At 34.5% G+C, this 20,950-nt stretch overlaps 1 protein-coding gene across 7 annotated transcripts in view; it reads left to right on the top strand.

The window, feature by feature from the left end:
• The window catches only part of LOC145260628 (uncharacterized), a 70,291-nt gene that overhangs the window by 32,421 nt on the left and 16,920 nt on the right, over positions 1–20,950 (top strand). For 5 of the 7 annotated variants that reach the window (XM_080118943.1, XM_080118942.1, XM_080118945.1 and 2 more), the window contains 5 exons: positions 2,566–2,739; positions 4,620–4,864; positions 7,874–8,016; positions 11,856–12,050; positions 18,982–19,589. In XM_080118943.1, the coding sequence (XP_079975069.1) occupies positions 2,566–2,739; positions 4,620–4,864; positions 7,874–8,016; positions 11,856–12,050; positions 18,982–19,589 (1,365 nt within the window). Of the gene's footprint in view, positions 1–2,565; positions 2,740–4,619; positions 4,865–7,873; positions 8,017–11,855; positions 12,051–18,428; positions 18,494–18,981; positions 19,590–20,950 lie in introns of all 7 variants that reach the window. The other 2 variants (XR_013864341.1, XR_013864342.1) reach the window with 1 other exon arrangement.

The following is a 20,950-nucleotide window of genomic DNA, read 5'->3' as shown; positions in this document are numbered from 1 at the left end:
TTTATAAATTAAATTTTTTAAATATTACAATATAAAAAAAAAACAAAACTTATTTTTCGATATCGTTTCTTTTCGGCAACAGTCAACTATTTTGAAATGCCGAAAAATAACGATTATGACTTTAAACTTTTTTTACCAACGGTAAGTCATTGTTTCTTTTAAATTTTTTTCTAATTATTTTATTATATTTACATGCTTTCTTTAGCATTTTCTTTGAGTAGCGTTGTTACGCTTTGATAATCGGCGATGCTCAGTGAAAGCTAGCGGTTGATGTCATGTTTCGAGCAAAGTCGAGCAGCCAGTTAGTTACGTTTGGTTCAAATTCTGCACACGTACCGGTTGGTTTTTAATATGTGGAAAATCCAGCTCCCGAAAAAGGGGTACTCTGGATAAGAACAAAAATAAAAGTTGCTTCAGTCTAGAAGGATTTCTCGTCCACTGACCGAGGAAAAAACGGTGAAGTGTAGTTCACTCTCTGTTTCTCTCCCTCTCTCTCTCTCTCTCTCTCTTTTCCTCCCTCTTTATCTCTCTCTCCATAATCTCTCTCTCTCACCCTTTCTCTCTCTCTCGCCCTCTCCATCTCTCTTTTAACCCCTTCTCTCTCTCACTCCCTCTATATCTCTCTCTCTTTCTCTGTCTTCCTCTGTCTCCCCCCTTTCTCCGTCTCTATCTCTCAATCCCTCTATCTCCCTCTCTTTCTCTATTCCCCTCTCTTTCTCTTTTTCTATCTCTATCTCTCTATCTTCCTCTCTATCTCTCCATCTCTAATCCCTCATCCTATTTTAGTATCCTAAATTAATTACAGTGAATAAGGCATTGTCAAAACATGGATAAATCCTGTTTTAGTCACCTAATTTACTTACTGTGAGAATAGAAGTTGTTTGGAAGTTATTGCTACCTTGAACAGCACCAGGAGAGACTGGTAAAACCTTTCTAATGTAATTGATTTGGCAGCCATTCGATGATAAAATGACATAGCCGTAGCTCTTGCTGCATACGAAATAGCAGCAACCTTACTACCAGGTAGAAGAACTATTCATTCTGCTTTGAAATTACTATTAAACATTCAATTTTTAAAAATTGCTTGAATTAAAATATATTTAAGTGTATTTTATGACCCGGCAAAGTCGAGCGCCCCGCAATATATATATATATATATATATATATATATATATATATATATATATATATATATATATATATATATATATATATATTATTTTCTTATAATATACCAATCCTAAGAAGCTCAATGTAATTACATGGCAATATAGTGAATAAATGACAAAGCACTATATTCCAAAGTTCATGATGTTGACCATCTTATAATTTATTCCTTTAATTCAGTTGAAATTTACAATTCTTGGCAGTATCTGTTTCTCTTCCAATTTTCGGATCTTGATCATGTCAAAACGCACTTTATTTCCTTTTAACGGATTGATTGTTGCTATTTCTTCTGATGAGTTAAGGGCAAAATAGATTCACTGATTGATATAATAATTAAGCAATTGATTTTGCGCTACGAATATAGTCTTTTGTCATTTATTCACTATATATATACATACATATACATATATATATATATACACACACACACACACATATATACACACACACACACACACACACACACATATATATATATATATATATATATATATATATATATATATAGTAATTTATAAAATATATATGGCGATTAAGCTACACTGAATATCCACTATGAAACGCCGAATATTCAGTGTAGCTTAATCGCCATATATATTTTATAAATTACTAACTAGCTCTACCTACGTATTGAGCACTTTTGAAGTAAATACTTAAAGTTTACGCATAAATCTATACTTTCGTACATTAATTTTATGTGAGAAAATTAAGTAGTTATATATATATATATTTCGGCAGCATATTTTCATTTGGACAGATATTGTTAAATAGGACGGAGTGTTTCGTTTAATGATCTTTTTTTTGTAATTTTTACATTTTTAGAATAGTCATTATTATGTCACGGTCGAATTTGTGTAGGAAAGTTCCTTCGTCGTTTTCGCCCATCTGTTTCTGTTTTTTGTTTTTTATAAAAGTAAAAACTGTAAATCTCATAACATTTGGTAAATCACAATTCTAAATCATTGTACATTTATTTAAAATCGCGTTCTTAACACGTTAAAATGTTAAAAAAAATTTACACACGAGACTATTTCAAGTAATTTAAATGTAATTTGGACTGAAGCATATAAAAGCATCTAGATTTTAAACGAAACAGCAATCAAAAATTGCTTGAAGACGACTGAAGAAAATCAGTTGAAAGTACTTGCAAATAAATAAGTAAATAAATAAAAAACAGATGGACGAAAACGACTACGGAACTTTCCTACACAAATTTAACCGGGACATAAGAATGGGCATTCGAAAAATGGAAAAATTACAAAACATGGTCATTAAGCAAAAAACACTCTCTACTATTTAACAATATCTCTCTGAATATATATATATATATATATATATATATATATGTAAATAAATAACGATGACTTTTTTGTTTTGTTTTTTTCAAATTTTCAACAGAGTTTTAATAATTCTGACGAGATCCTACTTGGAGACGAAAGATTGTTTAGATGAATTCAACATTGCATTGTGCCTCAGAAGAGAATCTAAAGAAATGAAATTAGTTCCATTGTGCCTTGAAGATTTGCCGAAACTACCGCCAGTCATCGGTAATGTCCAATATATGGACTGCAGGTTTGTGCTTTTTTTGCGGTTGTTTTTATTCTGGACTAAGTAACCAACGAGCCACTTACAATTGCAGTGAAAAAGAAAAGAAAAAAAACAGGTGCTGTAGAAGTTATCTTCTTTGAATCATATTCAAGTTATCTCACCTGAGGTATACTAGCCAACGAAAAAATGCACTCTTCTACTTCCTGAAATCAAATTAAATTCTACTCCCTGGTTAGTCTGGTTGCAGATTTGTTCTTATTTTCTGGATTAAATAACTAATAAACAACTTGAGATTGCATTGAAAAAGAAAAAAAAAACAACGTAATAACAGGTGGTATTCCCCGGAGTCTAAATGACAACAAGTCTCTCTAAATTTCTAGCTTTTTGTGATAACTGTTGCAAATCATTTTGCATTCAGGCACCAGTCGTTTACCATTGATTTCTTGTTGGCAACGAAATATATGTAGGTTCGATTATTATTCATATCTTTGAAGTTAATGTCGGGTTGGTGTTCTCTCTCCTCGTTTATTTTTCATGTTCAGGCACCCTTGTGACCACTTTCAGTAGTTCAAGACGCATTTGGTGCCACCCCATATGTATGTGTTGGAAAGAAAGTTTAGCAATTTCAACTCCTTCGGAATCATGTAAAAAAAATAAAAGTTTTTATCTTAAGTAATTACACCCACACACATACGCACACATACGCACACACACACACACACACACACACACACACACACACACACACACACACACACATACACACACACACACACACACATGATGGACTCTCCCGTCGATTTCGTAAATTACTAAGTTCTTTCTGGTTCTCTCTCCTCTGAACTTGAGCACGTGGTACAATGGTGAAAGAGGTGGCTGGTTAATTTTAATGCATCTAAAACCGAGGCTCTATCTTTATATCATCAATGCTCTGATGCCCGTCTGGCATTAATTGCAATGAATAGCTCTCCTCTTGGAGAGCCTCGATGTTTTGACGAACTTCTGGGTCTGACCTTTACTCCTGATCTAAAATGGAACACATACATCAAATCCGTTGTCAAAGCCAAGTACGTCCAAGGATGGAGTACTGCTGTCATATCTGGGCAGCAGCTGCTAAAAACAGCCTATCCTGCCTTGACAGAGTACAAAGTAGACTTCGTAACCTAGTGGGAGATGCCCTTTTCTCTTCCCTTCAACCTCTCTTCCACAGAAGGGATGTTGCGAGCCTGTCTTTGTTTTATCAATATTTCCATGAGAAGTACTCGTCTGAGCTCCAATCTCTGGTCCCCCCCTCGCCAATCTTTCATGAAAAACACCCGTCTAGCTGAAACCACTGTCAGTAATTTTCCCCACTCTTTATCTGTGCCTAAATCAAAACATAGATTCCATGAACAAAGCTTCTTTCAAAGCAAACAGGCAAATGAAAGAGAGTTCCACAGGCGTGCATTTCTAAGAACTCTCTTCCATTTGCCTGTTTCCCACCTGGCTACAACTTGGATGCCTTCAAGTCCAACATAAACAAGTTCCTCATAAATCGCCCCCTTAGGTAAGACACTTTATCAGATCTCCATTACTAACGGTTACTACGATATTGTCCCATTGATTACTGTACACGCAATAACCCTTATCCTCGAGTGACCTCCAGGGCCTTGATAAGTGGTGACTTCCATGTAAAAAGAAAAAAGAAAAAAAGGTCGCTGTACAAATAGTTGGATCATTCTATCGGTCCAGTACTAATGTATCTCTTGCTTTTTTCAATATGCTCAAACCAGCAAAGATGATTTGTCCTTTTGAATCATTAAAATTAGAATTAAAATTTTTGCAGAACTATGGCGTATGATTGCAAATCTGTTCCGCTTTTTAAATTTTAATTTTTATTAAAAAAAATTTTTTTTCCGTTATAGGCTGAACAGTGAAGAAAGCGTCAGTGAGAAGTTCTTTGAAATTAGTCAGAAGATTATGAACGAAATGGTGCTGATCTCACCGAAAGACAAATTCATTAAAAAAACACTGAAGACAAAAGACCGATATGATATTTTCGTTTCGTACCCGACCAGAAATTCCGAACTCATGAAAATTGTCTACGACATCCTACGCAAACACAATCCAGACATGAAAATCTTCTACGACAAAGAGGAACTGAAGACAGGTAATGTAACATTTGAAATCGATGCAATAGTCAAGATTGGGTGCTCTTTTTGACTTCCGGTTTCTGCTGCCTGAATGGCATGATCAAGCGTTTCAAATCGATCAGTTCTTTGAAGCAAGTCATCTGAAACTAGACTTTTTAGTTCATTTAAAACGGGAAAAGTTATAACCCGTTTACTTAGAATGGGTACTTTATGTCAAATTGATAATTGAATTTGTGCTCATTTTTGCATTAAATACTAATCTCTATTAATCCATATATATCCGTAACTGTGCATCAAACAGATACCTTAATACTCAGTTTATTGCATCATATCATAGCAAAGATCCATACAAAATTTCAGCCAAATCGGTGCAATAGTTTCAGAGAAAATCTCTATGGTAAATTTGGTATTGAGGTGACTAATCTGTACTAAAACCTATTAATTCCTAACTCTGCATCCATTTTTTTTTATGTCATGCATAAGACCTTTGTATTTCGTTAATTTCTCGGTACTTGTACAGTTTAATCAAGACATTAAAAAACGAAAATATCGAAAAATAAAGTTATATTGTACGTATCCATTTTGGACTGAAGATCTAAAAAAAAAAAAAATTCACCTAATTTGATCAAGTAGTTTTTTTTTTTTTTTTTTTTTTTACAGCAGAAAAACACGTTTTTATGATAGTGCGTTGAAGTTAACCATCTTTGAATTTTTTAAATTTTTGTTTGGATTTTTAGAACACGCCATGGGGAGATAACTCAGTTTAAAGAGCCGATACTCCCTCCCCATCTTTAATTCTAGCTTTTCTTCCTAAAAATCGAACCTTTTGCTTGGTATCATAACAAATTGTTTTTTTTGCTGTAAAAGAAACTACTTGATGAAACTAAGTGAATTTTTTTTTTTTTTTTTTTTTTTTGAGAACTTCATTCCATAACGGATACGTAAAATATAACCTTTTTTCGATATTTTCATTTTTTAATGTCTTAATTAAACTGTACAAGTACCATTTTTCTATATCAGCTCTGTTTAACCCAGCATCATTATGAGACACTGACTTCTACTAAGGTTGCTTCTTTCTCCTTCTTGTCCCGTATCACTATGTCAGGTTGATCTGAATCTTGAAGGAGATTTTTCTAGATGTTAGATCCGAATAATTTGAATAAAGTTATTTGTCAAAGTTTCTTTCAAAGATGTACGTCGATTTTTATCTGAAAAAAAAAAAACTCTTTGCAATTAATGAAAGTAAAAAAAAAAAAAATAAATAAATGACAGCATATCATATGCACGAGTTAATATTTAGCTGAATCATTTATTGAAATTCAAACATTAATTGACCAATTTCAACTACCATGTTTTCAAGTGTAGGAGTTCTAGTTATGTTATTAACTCATAAAGATATGATGTAGAAGACATTATTGCTAAAGGTGTTTAATTTTTTGCGTCAAAGTAACAAATGATTTGGAAATAACTGTAAATTACGCATATAAAGAGTAATTACGAGTTGCCTTCAATAAATTTCCAGACTTTTTTCGTATGGGTAGATACGCACATGAAACTCTAATTCTCTCCGAAGTAATCTTCTCCCACTGCAATGCACTTGTTGTGTCGTTCCAACAACTTCTGGAAGGCTCCATCAAAGTCCTCTTGCGTGAGCATATTAATGACCCTCGTCACAACCTCTTTAATCTCAATTGTCTCATGATGACAGCCTCTAAGGTTTTCCTTAAGCTTAAGGAATAACAAAAAGTCACAGGGAGCAAGGTCTGGACTATAGGGAGGGTGAGGAACTGTTTTTATGCCCAGCTTAGTTAAATAGTCTGTTACAAGGATGGAGTTGTGGACTGGGGCATTGCGACAAACTTTGCGCAAATCTTACGCATCTTCAGTTCCTCACGAATAATTGTGTGTACAGTTCCCACACTGACATTGTCTTTATAGACACACAACGGTCCTTATCCATTAAATTCTTTATTATGCCAATCAACTCTGGTATTCTGACTTCCTTACTCCTCCCTCCCTTCTCATCATCCTTCAAAGACTTCCTGCCTTCCTTGAATCTCTTATGCCACTCAAAAACTGATGCTCGATTCATGCAAAATGGTCCAAAAGTAGTCTGAAGCATTTCATACGTTTCTGTGACTATCAGGCTTTAGTAGGGTGTATTCCAATTCCTGTTGTAGCTGTTCATTTGAACGTGAAATCATAAAAATTGGTCAGCCATATCATAAGATGTATAGCAATAACATTCTGAATTTTCAAGAGTCTATGTCAATTTTAAATATCTGTACAAAAAACGTTTGGAAACTTATTGAAGGCGCTTCATATTTCAAAGTTAATTTCTAATTAAATATTTGTTACTAACATTTCATTTTGATTTTAATTTCTGTATATTTTTTAATTTTTTGTTTAACATCTTTAATACAACCATGTTTTTTCGTTTGTATAGCAATTATAAAGAAAATTTTCCAACTGGCTTTTTTGTTGTTCTTTTGTTGCTAAAAGTGTGGTTTCAGATTTAAATTTTACCTTTTTTGGTCATTTTTGGCCATTTTTTGCCTTTTTATCTTGAAATTTGGCTTCAAACAATCATCATAGACTATTGGATTCGTATTTATTATGTAGTTTAATTACGTTTATTTTATTTAATATTTATTTATTATTTATTTAATAATATTTTATTCATATGTGAAAAATGAATGTTTTTTTTTTTTAAAACTATGTTAAAAATGTTTCTGCAAATTAACATATTTTAAAAATATGTATATAAACATATTTATTTAAAAGAACTAGTTTATTTATTACATTTTTTAAAATATTTTAATTTCAATATTAATTATTTCTGTAAAAATTAGTGTACGCGTATTCTTAAGCTTTAGACTACATTTTCAGCAGGATCTTCAAACATCGTTTATATCCAAGGACTTTCAAAACTGGAAGTTGTTTGGATCGGTTAATATGCGACTTCATTATATATATATATATATATATTTTTTAGCACAACTCAATCCCAAAACTTTTTTTTTTAGGCAGTAATTGGCAGCAGTCTATCTATGAGGCTCTCGAAGTGACTAAATGCTGCATTATTCTGGTGGCGCCAGCATACTTTGAGTCAGCGATGTGTCAAGAGGAATTTAATATTGTGGTCACTCGGTGCATATCAAAAGAAGAGGTGAGTTCATTTGCATTAACAACGTGCACGATGCACGGTGAATGGTGCATAGTGCATGGTGCACGGTGATGACCGATAGCAAGCGCTGGGGAGATGGGGGGGGTAATGGTAAATAAATTATTAACGACACAGACTGACAACCTGAGTGTGCCAGGTTCGTATCCAGTTTGTTCTACAGAAAGCACTTTCACTTAGGGATGTTGGCAACCTTCACATGGCCCCTTCCTGTAAGTACCTGATGTCTTTCTAAAAAGAATTCTAACTAGAAATATATCGTGGGAAACCAATGCCAATAATAAGCATCTGATTTGATGAATGAAATAAGTGAATGACCCTCCTCCTCCTTCTCCTCCTCTTCCACAATGACACCACCACCACCACCACCACCAACAACAACAACAACAACAACAACAATAAGCACATACTAAAAACAAAGATAGACCGGAAGTTATACAAAAAATATGTTCTCCATTTTTCTTTTTTAACATTTTTCACTACCTATTCTGTATGCCTTTCCAGGAGCTTAAACACAAGGTCGGATGTTAAGTTGGAAAACCTGTGCACTAGAATTAGCGCACTATGGCCTACAAAAAATGCCTGAGCAGCCCGTTGGGATCCACTGAATAATCTTTATGAAACTTTATAAACTTTCACAGATTGTTAAAGACTTCTTTTTCATGCAAATATGATTAGATTCATCTTTGTAGTTTCTTTTAATGCACTAATCTGCAAACTTTATTGTATGCTTTGCAAACCTCTTTCCTCTGCTGAGAAGAATTGCATTTTTCCAAAACTCCACGGAATAAGGTCTTTCTAGTTTATCTGTACTCCTTGTCGGATAATTAAAAATTCTGTACAGGTTTTTGATGTTCTTTCTGAAAATCTGAATTAATTTTCAAGAAGATTTTTTGTGGACCCTTCAGCCTTACACCCCGGAACTCTCTTTTGAAAGGAACTTTTGTCTTCTATCACCAGTTTTCTGTCTTGAGCAGAAGCACAGCCGCCTATCCGTTTGAGTTTGGTCGTTTATCCCTCTGAAGTCTCAGGAATTCTCACAGTTAGTCTCGCCTTTTTCCCAATAAAACCAACCACGCCTACCACTTCTTCTTTTTCTCACCCATGTATCGATAGCAGACAGAGCAAACCTTCTGTCTTTTGAGGTGAGTGTGTTAGAAGAATTGCTACTATATATATATATATATATATATATATATATATATATATATATAACTACTTCATTTACTCGCATAAAATTAATATACGAAAGTATAGATTTATGCGTAAACTTTAAGTATTTACTTCAAAAGTGCTCAATACGTAGGTAGAGCTAGTTAGTAATTTATAAAATACATATGGCGACTAAGCTATACTGAATGTATATATATATGTATATATATGTGCATATATGTATGTACACATATGTATATTTATATATATAAAAAATAAAAAAAGAAAAGGAAAATGTCTGCCTTAAACCACTAACCTAGTTCTAAAACAAATCCTTTGTTCGATAAAATGCATGCCCATTGGCTGATAGGAAGGGGCGCGGTGGATACTAGAAAGCTGATTGGCTAACTAAAATCCTCAACAGAAGAGGACCATATAAAAACGATAAACAACCACAGAATTCGCGCATAAGCCTGACGAATCCTAGAGTGAATGAAATGCCGAATATTCAGTGTAGCTTAGTCGCCATATGTATTTTATAAATTACTATATATATATATATATATATATATATATATATATATAGAGAGAGAGAGAGAGAGAGACAGACAGACAGACAGACAGACAGACAGAGACGGAGACAGAGAGAGAGAGACAAACAAACAGACAGAAGGCGAGAAGAGAGACAATATACAGAATAAGAAGAAAAGAGTCATGCCTGATAAATTCTTCCTTTAATTGAATTTTAATTGAAAGTGGTAACGCTATGCTAGTTAGTAATATCGGGGACCAGGGGCTCACAGCTTGGGAAATTCATTTTTATTTCAACTTTTTTGAACATTGGCTACTAATGTCCCTGGAAAAATATTATTGTATTTTTTTTTTTTTGTCTTTCATCCCAAACAAGGCACATTGCTAATTGGATATAAGAGGCTTCTATTTAGAACCATGTCTAATGGGGATTATGTGAGGAGATGAGCAGCAAAATATTTGTTCACATTACATTTAAACTACCGTACGTTAATATAGTCAGGGAAGCTGGAAACGAAGGGAATTCAAAAGTTTAGATGTTCGAGGAAAGAAACTGTTAGAGAGTAGCTTTCCAGCACCTGAGGACGTTTATAGGGGTGGGATTTTGCTGCTAGACAAGTTTGTCGAGTTATGTACGTCGAAGTTGTATAAGAGTAATAGTACGCCTATGACAAGAGAATATTCTTATAATGTTTTGACTCTCGAGTATATATCCGACACAGTTAGACACAGGTAATCATCTGAGAACCACATCACTCTATCTAAAAACATATAAGATATTAACTATATATATAAATATGTATGGATAAAATATCAATACGAAAAATATATATATGTTTATATCTTTTCTGCATTTATTTCCTATTGTTGACGTGTAGGAATACAAAAAGTCTTTAAAAAAAACGAAAATGTTTCTTTCAAAAGCACATAATTTTCGACTGATCCTTCGGTCATCCTCAGTGTGAAGGATCGTGCGAAAATCATGTGCTTTTAAGAGAAATATTTTCGTTTTTTTTTTTTTTTTCCAAAGACTTTTGTATTCCTACACGTCAACACATAGGAAATAAATACAGAAAAGATATAAACATTTATATATTTTTCGTATTAATATTTTATTCATACATATTTATATATATATATATATATATATATATATATATATATATATATATATATATTAAAAGGAATACATGTGGATACAACATGCAATTAAGATATTAACTGATATATACTCGAGAGTCAAAATAATGAAAAAAATATTCTCTTGTTATAGCCCTAGTAATGAGTTCGTCAGAGCACATTCCATTAAAATAGTTGTAAAACAACGTTGCGGTGATGAGACAGAGGTTGGAGCTTAGCCAATAGTGCGGAACCCATTAGAATTGATACACTTTTTTTGGACCTTGTCTAAGTTTGAGAGACTAATGATAGATGCACCCGCTCAGATGTGGCAACAATACTCCATGCATGAATGAATGGTGGTTTTGTAAAGGTATAGGATACTAAAGATCAGAGGTGACTCCAGAGGAAGTCACGAAACTATGTGATTTCCAGTGGAGAGAGGAGGTGGACATAGATATTTTTGTCTCTGGCGAGATTTCAAAAAGGAAAAAAAAAACGTGTCCAATGGAGGTAGGAGGGCATATAATGCAACTAGATGTAGCAAGAAGAGCTAATCGGAGTTGTTTAGGAATAAGGGGTCTCAGGGGCTCACAGGTTGGGAAATGCATCTCATTGAATATCAAGTATACAAGTAAAACAAACGGTACCTACATAATGGTTATGTCGCAAATAGTAACATATCCAGAAAATACGAAAAACGATAAGATAGAAATATAATTATTAATTAAACAAGAAATTTGTGTGAATCGAGCAACTAAAGGGATATAGTTTTAGGTCATATCCAGGACCTAATTTTTTGGATATGTTACTCTTTGTGACATGTCAGTTACGCAGGTATCAGTTGTTTTATTTGAAATTGAATATTTCTCTCTTTGTTTTTTGAATTAGATATTATCACATGCCTTAAAGAAAAGATTGCCTTCTTTTTTTTTTTTTTTTAATTTCGTAAATTTTATTGTTGGGCTTTGCTTTGTACCATATGCCATTCTCGTGACTTCTTCTGAATTTTTTTTTTTTAGGAAGACCGACTCTTTCTGATTCCGGTGTGCATTGTGGATGTGGAATTCGTTCCTGATTGGTTCGGCCAACTGAATATCATCGACGCACGTGGAAGTTGCTTGGTGCCGAGCATGGAGAAATTGGCTGCCCAATTGCATTTGAGTTTTAAAAACAACAGCATTTGGAACGATTTTGATTGGTTGATCACAAAACAGGTATAAATCTATCCTTTCTATTCAAGAGAGTTGTTGTCACCACCACCACCACCACTACCATCATCATCATCATCATCATCATCAGTTTAATGATTTTTATATGTTAGCATATAATTAATGTTTCTGAATTTTTGAGATGAGGATTGATATGTGTTATTTAAATTGTTCGGACTACTGTTCTCATCTTAGGTGTTATTTTGACAATGCTTCGGCCAATGTAGCCTCCGACCTTCTTCAGGTGTATCTTTCTACCATTCACTAATAAAAGCCATTGATAAGATACATCTGAAGAAGATCCTAGGTCTCATCAGATGAAACATTGGACAAATAACCAAGACGAGCGCAGCAGTTCAAACAATCAAAATAATATGTTGGCATGTGTTGGACAGCTTTTAGAAATTGGCTTCCAAACTAACCTATCTCTGGCCATGTCTTTATTTATCCCTCTTTCTCTTTTATCACTTCCTCCCATGTATTCCTTGCCCTTCCCCTGTGAATGGAACATGCTACCTTAATTGTTCTACATCTATTAACCCAAGAATATTCATCAATTCTTTCGATGTGACCATACCATCAGAGTCTGCTCTTCTATACATATCTCACTATACTGTCCAGATTTAATCTTCGTCACAGGTCATAAGCCTGTCTTTAAGATTCACATTACACATCCATCGCATTTCTCTCCATGCAACACGTGTCCTCAACTAATTAGATTTTACAGTTAAAAGACACTTCCCTCGGTCTTGCTCTACTGGTTCGTAATGGCAGAAGTTTCCTGAATATACACCATGTAACCATACTAGCACCTGCCCTTCTCTGTGCTCCAATGGTATCACCATGGTAACAAAACTAGATGTAGCAAGATGAACTTTTTGTCTGTTTTTCTCTCTCCATGAAACTAATTGGAGTTGTTTAGGACTAAGGGGCCAGGGGTTCACAGATTGGGAAACTCATCTCAATTTCAGCTTTGGTGCTTCTACATCATAAGAGCAAAATTTGAAAAATCTAAATCTTGAATATCAAGTAAAACAAATGGAACCTACATAATGGTCATGTCGCAAATAGAAACATATCCAAAAATTACGAAAAACGATAAGATAGAAATATAATTATTAATGGAACAAGAAATTTGTGAAACCGAGCGACTTTGCTAGATTTGGATTAAAAAAAAAGAAAAGTTGATAAGGGAGGTAATACTCCAATATTATCACTTTGGTCTTAGTAACATTGGTTTTCTATTAACTTAAGAACTTTCATCTATTCTTTCGATGTGGCCACACTATCAGAGTCTACTGTCCTGTAATCTCCCTATACTGTCCAGATTTAATCTCTGTCTAACTTTCCTCTTTTTGGGGAGCTTTTTAAAACTGCAACCACTGATTATCACTTTTACTTTCAAACCTTCACTCGATCTTACTCTGCTGGTTTGTAATCGCAGAAGTTTCCTGAATATACACCATGCAAGCACACTAGCACCTGCTCCTCCCTGTGCTCCAATGGTATCACCATGGTAACAAAACTAGATGTAGCAAGATGAACTTTTTGTCTGTTTTTCTCTCTCCATGAAACTAATTGGAGTTGTTTAGGAATAAGGGGCCAGAGGCTCACAGGTTCGGAAATACATCTCAATTTCAGCTTTTGGTGCTTCTACATCATAAGAACAAAATTTGAAAAATCTAAATCTTGAATATCAAGTAAAACAAATGGAACCTATATAATGGTCATGTCGCAAATAATAACATATCCAAAAATTACGAAAAACGATAAGATAGAAATATAATCATTAATGGAACAAGAAATTTGTGAAACCGAGCGACTTTACTAGATTTGGATGAAAATAAAAACAGAAAAGTTGATAAGGGAGGTAATGCTCCAATAGTATCACCATGGTAACAAAACTTTTGAACAACCTCAGCAGCTTCATCATCCATATATACTTTCTTCACACCTGAGTTCTCATCCATGTCCATCATCTTACACTTCTTGCGCACAAACTAGTTCCTATTTACTTTGCCTCCCCATGAGGGCAGAGTTAGACACCAAGGTCGTTTTTTAATGTGGAGAAAGGAACAAAAAATAAAAATTGTCTCAGTCGTGAAGGATTTCTCCTCCACTAACCAAGAACAAAAAATTTAAGTGCAGCATCAGAACAGATACTATACTTTGATCTTGACCCATCTCTAAATCTACCAGTAATTTCACGGCACCTCTCGTGTAAGCAATATTTAAAAGTGCCGCGGAAAATTGACTTGCACTCAACACTCTTTCCACAAACTGAGCAGAGGAACTTACCTCTTTTAAGGAGCTTTTTAAAACTGCAACCACTGATTATCACTTTGGTCTTAGTAACATTGGTTTTCTATTAACTTAAGAACTTTCATCTATTCTTTCGATGTGGCCACACTATCAGAGTCTACTCTTCTGCAATCTCCCTATACTGTCCAGATTTAATCTCTGTCTAACTTTCCTCTTTTTGGGGAGCTTTTTAAAACTGCAACCACTGATTATCACTTTTACTTTCAAACCTTCACTCGGTCTTACTCTGCTGGTTTGTAATCGCAGAAGTTTCCTGAATATACACCATGCAAGCACACTAGCACCTGCTCCTCCCTGTGCTCCAATGGTATCACCATGGTAACAAAACTAGACGTAGCAAGACGAGCTTAACATAGTAACATGGACTTTCAGACCTTCACTTTCCGTCATATTCCTCCTAATGTTTAAGTTAATAGGTATGTCATGCATTGTTATTGCATTTCAGTCTTTGCACGATTCACTTTCCATAGCAGTTTTTTTTTTTTTACAAAGGAGTCACCACTTATCAAGGCCCAGAGACCACTCGAGGATAAGGGTTACCAAGTGTACAGTGGTCAATGGGACAGTGACGTAGTAATTGTTAGTAGTGGAAATTTGGTAAATTGGATTACTTAAAGGGAACGGCTCATCAAGAACTTGTTTACGTTGGACTTGAAGACGACCATATTATAGTCAGCTGGAAAACAGGCAAATGGAAGAGAGTTCCACAGGTGTGCAGTTCTAAGAAAGAAGCTTTGTTTATGAAATCTACGTTTAGGTTTCATTCCTCCTCCAAGTCTTTAACTTACTCGTAACAATTAGATCTTCTGTTGTTTCATGGATAAACATGAAATCATCAACATGAAAAGTATCTACGGCAGAACCCCGGGATACGGCATTAAAAATTAGCAACAAAATGCAGTACATTATATAATACACCTGTATATAATCAAATAACATTATAAATAACACCGTAAGGCGCGGCAAATATCGTAACCAGAGTCCTGAAAACTTCATACTCCACATCGTAACCTGAAATAAACGTATACTAGGGCCACCGTATCCCGAGGTTCTACAGTATTCCAAACAATTCACAAAAAAACGTTTCCAATGCACAAAAAAAAGCAATGTTTCCAACTCCAAACATTTGATCCAATTTTTTATGTCATAAACACCTGCGTTTAACTGTTTTTGTCTATGGGGCTGACTCTTAACTTTTATCATCTGACTTCGTTGGGATATTGATATATTTCCGTTGTCACTAGGCCATACTGAAAATGGACTTAAATGACACTCTCTCGGAATGTATACTAGCTGACTCTATCTCTATCTACTGTCGGAGGGCCTCATTATATAACGATCGTTCAATTAGTTTGATACTGGCTTCTAATTCACAGTAGATCGTACGTTTCAGTTGTATTGTGCCTTGTTTGGGATTTCCTCTTTTGGGGTCTTTTTCAACACTATAACAAATAATCATCATTTTAGTTTTAGTAACGTTCACTTTCACGCCATCACTTTGATTTCGACGCCAATTTTCAGTTGTTATTATTATACCATGTTATTAGCAATAAAATAACATACTTTATTACAGTTTATTAGTAGCTCCTTATTAAAAGTACTTCAAAGGAAGACAATGAATAATTTATCTACAGTATAACATATAAAGTTATCTTGTGATATTTTAATGTTGGATCTAAATAGCATTTAACTTGATATATCAAACTTTGATTCTGACTAGCCAATTTTCAGTTGTTATTGTTATACTATGTTATTGGCAATAAAATAACGTACTTTACTACAGTTTATTAGAAGCTTCTTATTAGGATTAATTTCCCCTTTTGGTGGCTTTTCCCACACTACAACCACTGATCATTATTTTGGTCTCAGTAACAATCACTTTCCTCCAAGTCTTTAACTTAACAAATAGATCTTCCATTGTTCCACGGATAAGCATTAAATCATCAACACAAAACATTTCTTCCAAACAATCCACACAAAACAACGTTTCTAAGACACAAATTAAAAGCAACGGATTAGGTACATAACCCTGATGTACACCTGCTTTAACATTAAAGCTGTAACTAAATGTGCTGGTGCTGTTAATTCTAATACGACTAATATGACATTTTTCCTTTTTTTTTTACAAAGGGGTTACCACATATCAAGGCTCGGAGGTCACTCGAGGATGAGGGTTAATGCGTGTATTGTAGTCATTGGTAGAGTTGTATGATAATCGTTTGTAGAAAGAATTTGGTATAATTAGATTATTTATGAGGACGGTTTGACAAGAATTTGTTTATGTTGGACTTGAAAATGATAATAGAAAGAAAGCATGCCAGCAGAATAGAGTTCCACAGTTGGGCAATTCTTGGAAAGAAGCTTTGTTCATGGAATACATGTTTATGTTTAGACACCGATAGAGAGTGGGGGAATTTATTGATAGTTATTTTGGCTAGACGAGTATTCTTTTGTGAAAGATTGACAAAAGAGGACCATAAATTAGAGCTCAGTCGAATACTTGCCATGAAAATAGTGATAGAGCAGAAACAGGCTTGCAACATCTCTTCTGTGGAAAAGAGGTTGCAGGGAAGAGAAAAAGGCATCGCCTACTAGATTACAAAATCTGTTTTGAACTTTGTCAAGACAGGATAGGTGGCTTGGAGCAGCTCCTGCCCAGATATGGTAACAGTACTCCATCTTTGGATGTACTTGGATCTTATAAAGGTAGAGAATTGCATCAGCAGTGAGATATCTACTGGAGCGGTAGAATGATCCAACCATTTTTCCAGCAACCTTGGCAACGGATTTGATGCATGTGCTCCATTTCAGATGAGGTGTGAAGGTCAGACCCAGAAACTTGTCTAAACATGGAGTATCCTCAAGGCGAAAGCCGTTCATTTCAATAGGAACCAGAGGTGGGTCAGAGCGTTGATGATGGAAAGAGAGAAGCTTGGTTTTTAATGCATTAAAATTAACCAGCCACCTTTTTCCCCATTGCACCCATTGCACCAAGTGCTCAAGATCAGAAGAGAGAATCAGAGAAATCTTGTCCATTTCTGGTCTTTGAAGTATTGCCATATATGTTAGTGCCGTTAGCATAAATGTCTGCAAATGATCTAAGGATATGATTTCGGAGATCATTGATGAAAATCATAAATCATTAGATCCAGGATGGAACTTTGAGGGACGCCGTTATTAATAGTGTGAGCTTCTGATTTCTGCCCATCAATCACTACCTTTATGAATCAGAGAGAAATGACTTAATAATTGAGAAGATATTTCCAGTTATTCTGTAGCTGGAGATCTTGTGTAGCAGGCCTTTATGCCACACCCTATCGAAAGACTTTGAAATATCAAGAGCAATGGCCGTAGAAACGAAGCACACGTCGAGAGATTTGCTAATCCTGTTAGTGCATCAGCTGTAAATCTAGTAGAGTAGAAACCATATTGCATAACATTTAGAAGGTTGTTTCTGTTGAGGTGGTTGATCACTTCTCTATTTAACACAGATTCCAGTAACTTACTCATGACTAAGGCTAGGACAACAGCATATTCTTTTCACTGTTTTGACTCTCGGGTGTGTATCCGTTGATATCTTATATGCTTTTACATAGAATCATGTGGTTCTCGCTTGGTTAACTGTGTCTAACTGTGCAGGATATATACTCGAGGGTAAAAACAATGATAAGGAATATGATGTTGTTATAGCCCTACTCATGATGCATAGGAGACCTGATTGGTTTGTACTGAGAGGGAGATGACTGATCGCCTGAATTTTTAAATACGGAGCAGATTGAGAGGGTTTTCCAAGGTGTTGGGAAGTATTTCTCCTTAAGACAATGTTTAAACAGCTTTGTAAGTATGGAGGCTAGTTCTGGTTGAAGATTTTTGAGCACTTATGTACATGTGCTTGAACAATATTTGCCAGCCATTTGTTTACACCGGATAATGCAAAGTTCACCAAACAAACTTCAAATATAATTTCTCCACATCTGACTTCTCATCCATCTCCCTTATCGCAAACTTCTTGCACACAAATTAAATAAACTACAACTTTTCTGTATCTTTTGATACTTACAGAACACATTATTTGGTAAAATAGAAAAAGTCTACTTGATGACGGCTTCCGGTGTTGAATTTGAAAGGTCAGACTTTTTTTTTTTTTTTTTGTGTATTTAGGTGGGTGGGGGTAGGCTAGATAAAAATAAATTACTATCATTTTTTTTTTTTTTAATTATTAACGCGTAATAAAATCAAACTATTTTTATAATTGGAAATTGTTATTTTTTTGTTATGACTAATTATATAAAACATTTTATTTTTTAATTGGAGTTGTTTTTTATCAAAATAGTAGAATAAAACTTCATTTTATAATTTGAATTTATTTATTACAAATAATTAAATATTTCTTTTTATAATTGAAATTTTTTTTTTTTTCTGATTTTAAAATATTTTTTATATAGTTTATTTACTAGTTTTTACTTGTTCAAACAACTAATGAAATTAAAAATTCTGCCAAGCTGTAAGCGGATTGTTTTTTGATAAACACTGCTTGTGAATTTCCGAATTCAGAACCGGAAGCTGTCACCAAGTAGTCTGCTTCTCTTTTACAAAATTATTTTACACATTTCAGCTGAAAAAACAAATTTCCGTTCAAGATGAAACTATGAAGTTCCGCGAGCGTCTGTTTAAGGAGAACTACAAAGTCGAGAAACAGACTGTTGTACCACGATCATTGATCCCCACGTGTACCGACGACTGTAACGTGCTGTTCTGCTTTGCCCCGGACGATATGAAATTTGCTGCAGCTTTGATGGACTCTCTCTCCAATTACCTACCTCGTATGGAAACCCTTTTGTTTAACAAGTCGCACCAGGACCGTCTATCACTACTGGATCAGGCCGACCACATCATTATGTTTGTGTCGAAGGAATACCTGTCGACCACAAAGGGGCTAGAAGAACTCACAATATGCTTCAACCGTCAGAGACGGGTCAAGCACCGGTTCCTGCATTTTGCTTGTACATCGGAGATCCCTGACCACTTGTCGTACCTCCAGATACTGCCCTACAGCGTTGTCTTCTCCGATCTCCACCTGAGAGGGATTACAAAGAAGTATCCTGAGAGCAGGACATTGGTCTTTGAAAAGACAGGGATCCAGGGCACGTTTACCTACAGCCGATACCAAATTGCAGCCTTGGAGAAATTTGCTCTGGACATTGTGGGATCATTTGCAGCAGGGTAAGTTCCAATTTTGTTTCATTGGACTAAGTGTATTTTTTATTTTGGACAAATATAATATAAACTTGATAAGAAAGCAATTCGACACGCTTCAGTAATGAACTAACATTTTTACATGAGGAACGAAATAATGATTACACCGGTTTAGGATGACCTAAATTCATTGCAGTTAATATCACGTTCCAATCGTGTTTTTCATCCTTTAAATTTGATTCTTTTATATTTTCATATATTTTATTTCTTAACACAGAAAACAAAAGAAAGAAATCTTAAAAAACAAAACAAATTTTCTGTTTTGAACACAAAGGAAAAAACGAATTCATCCCGTTTTTTTTTTTTTGTTTTTTTTGCGTATTGAATTCCTGTATAATCAGATTGACACACCAGTCCTTATTAGATCACTGAAGTTAAGCAACGTTCAGCTTAGTCAGTATCAGATGGGTGGCCATTTCGGTATACCAGGTGCGATATGTAGGAGGATATTAACATCTTCCTGCAAGGGCTGTAAAAACCCAATGTCGTCATCTCTCCTGACGGGGATATGCATACGACTGAGTACACTGCTTGTGAATTTAATACTGGTTCAACCCACCTATGGTAAGTGCCACTTTGGTATGATAGCAGCTAAAGAGACCAAATTTAAATTTACACTGAATGTGACGTCATTTCGATGGAAAACAAAACAGATATTTTCAAATTAAATAGATTTCAGATACATACACACACACAAACATATTTTTAGGGAGGTGATGTTTTATCAACACTGCTGGGATGCCATGATGTAAAATACTATTCTATTTTTAAATCCCTAAAACAGTGTTTCACGATAAACAACTGATGATCCTGAAAATAATATTAAGACTAGCATGAATTCTTGGAAGCTAATTAATGCAAGCGATTAATTGACTTAGAAAAACTTCCAAAAACACACACACATATATATATATATATATATATATATATATATATATATATATATATATGTATGTATGTATGTATGTATATATGAGCAAACAGTTAATAAAACATGTTAAAAAATACTTTGAAAAAGAATTAAAAACATATTTAATCTGAAAAGGAAACACTTGATAAGTGGATAGTCCTTAATCCGCTGAGTTTCAAAGAAATAATTTCCTTCTCATCAGAGGGTAGGAATTAGATCGGATTTTGCATGCAAAAGTATTTGATGAAACAACAAGTAAGTCAAAGACCTTACTTGTTTTTTAACAAAAAAGTGAAGCAGAGGGAATATAGTGAAAAAAAAAGGTGATTGCACATGAATGGATAGTCTGGTGGAAGATAAATAATCCAGTGACGGTAAAATCCAAATATATAACTTCAAGAAAGTTAATTGAATTTCC

This window comes from Euprymna scolopes, chromosome 36 (genome assembly GCF_053919585.1).
Source record: "Euprymna scolopes isolate OS-2025 chromosome 36, ASM5391958v1, whole genome shotgun sequence".
Taxonomy (NCBI): Eukaryota; Metazoa; Mollusca; class Cephalopoda; order Sepiida; family Sepiolidae; genus Euprymna; species Euprymna scolopes.
The sequence above is the reverse complement of the archived record's forward strand: the minus strand, read 5'-3'. Positions and strand labels throughout refer to the sequence as shown.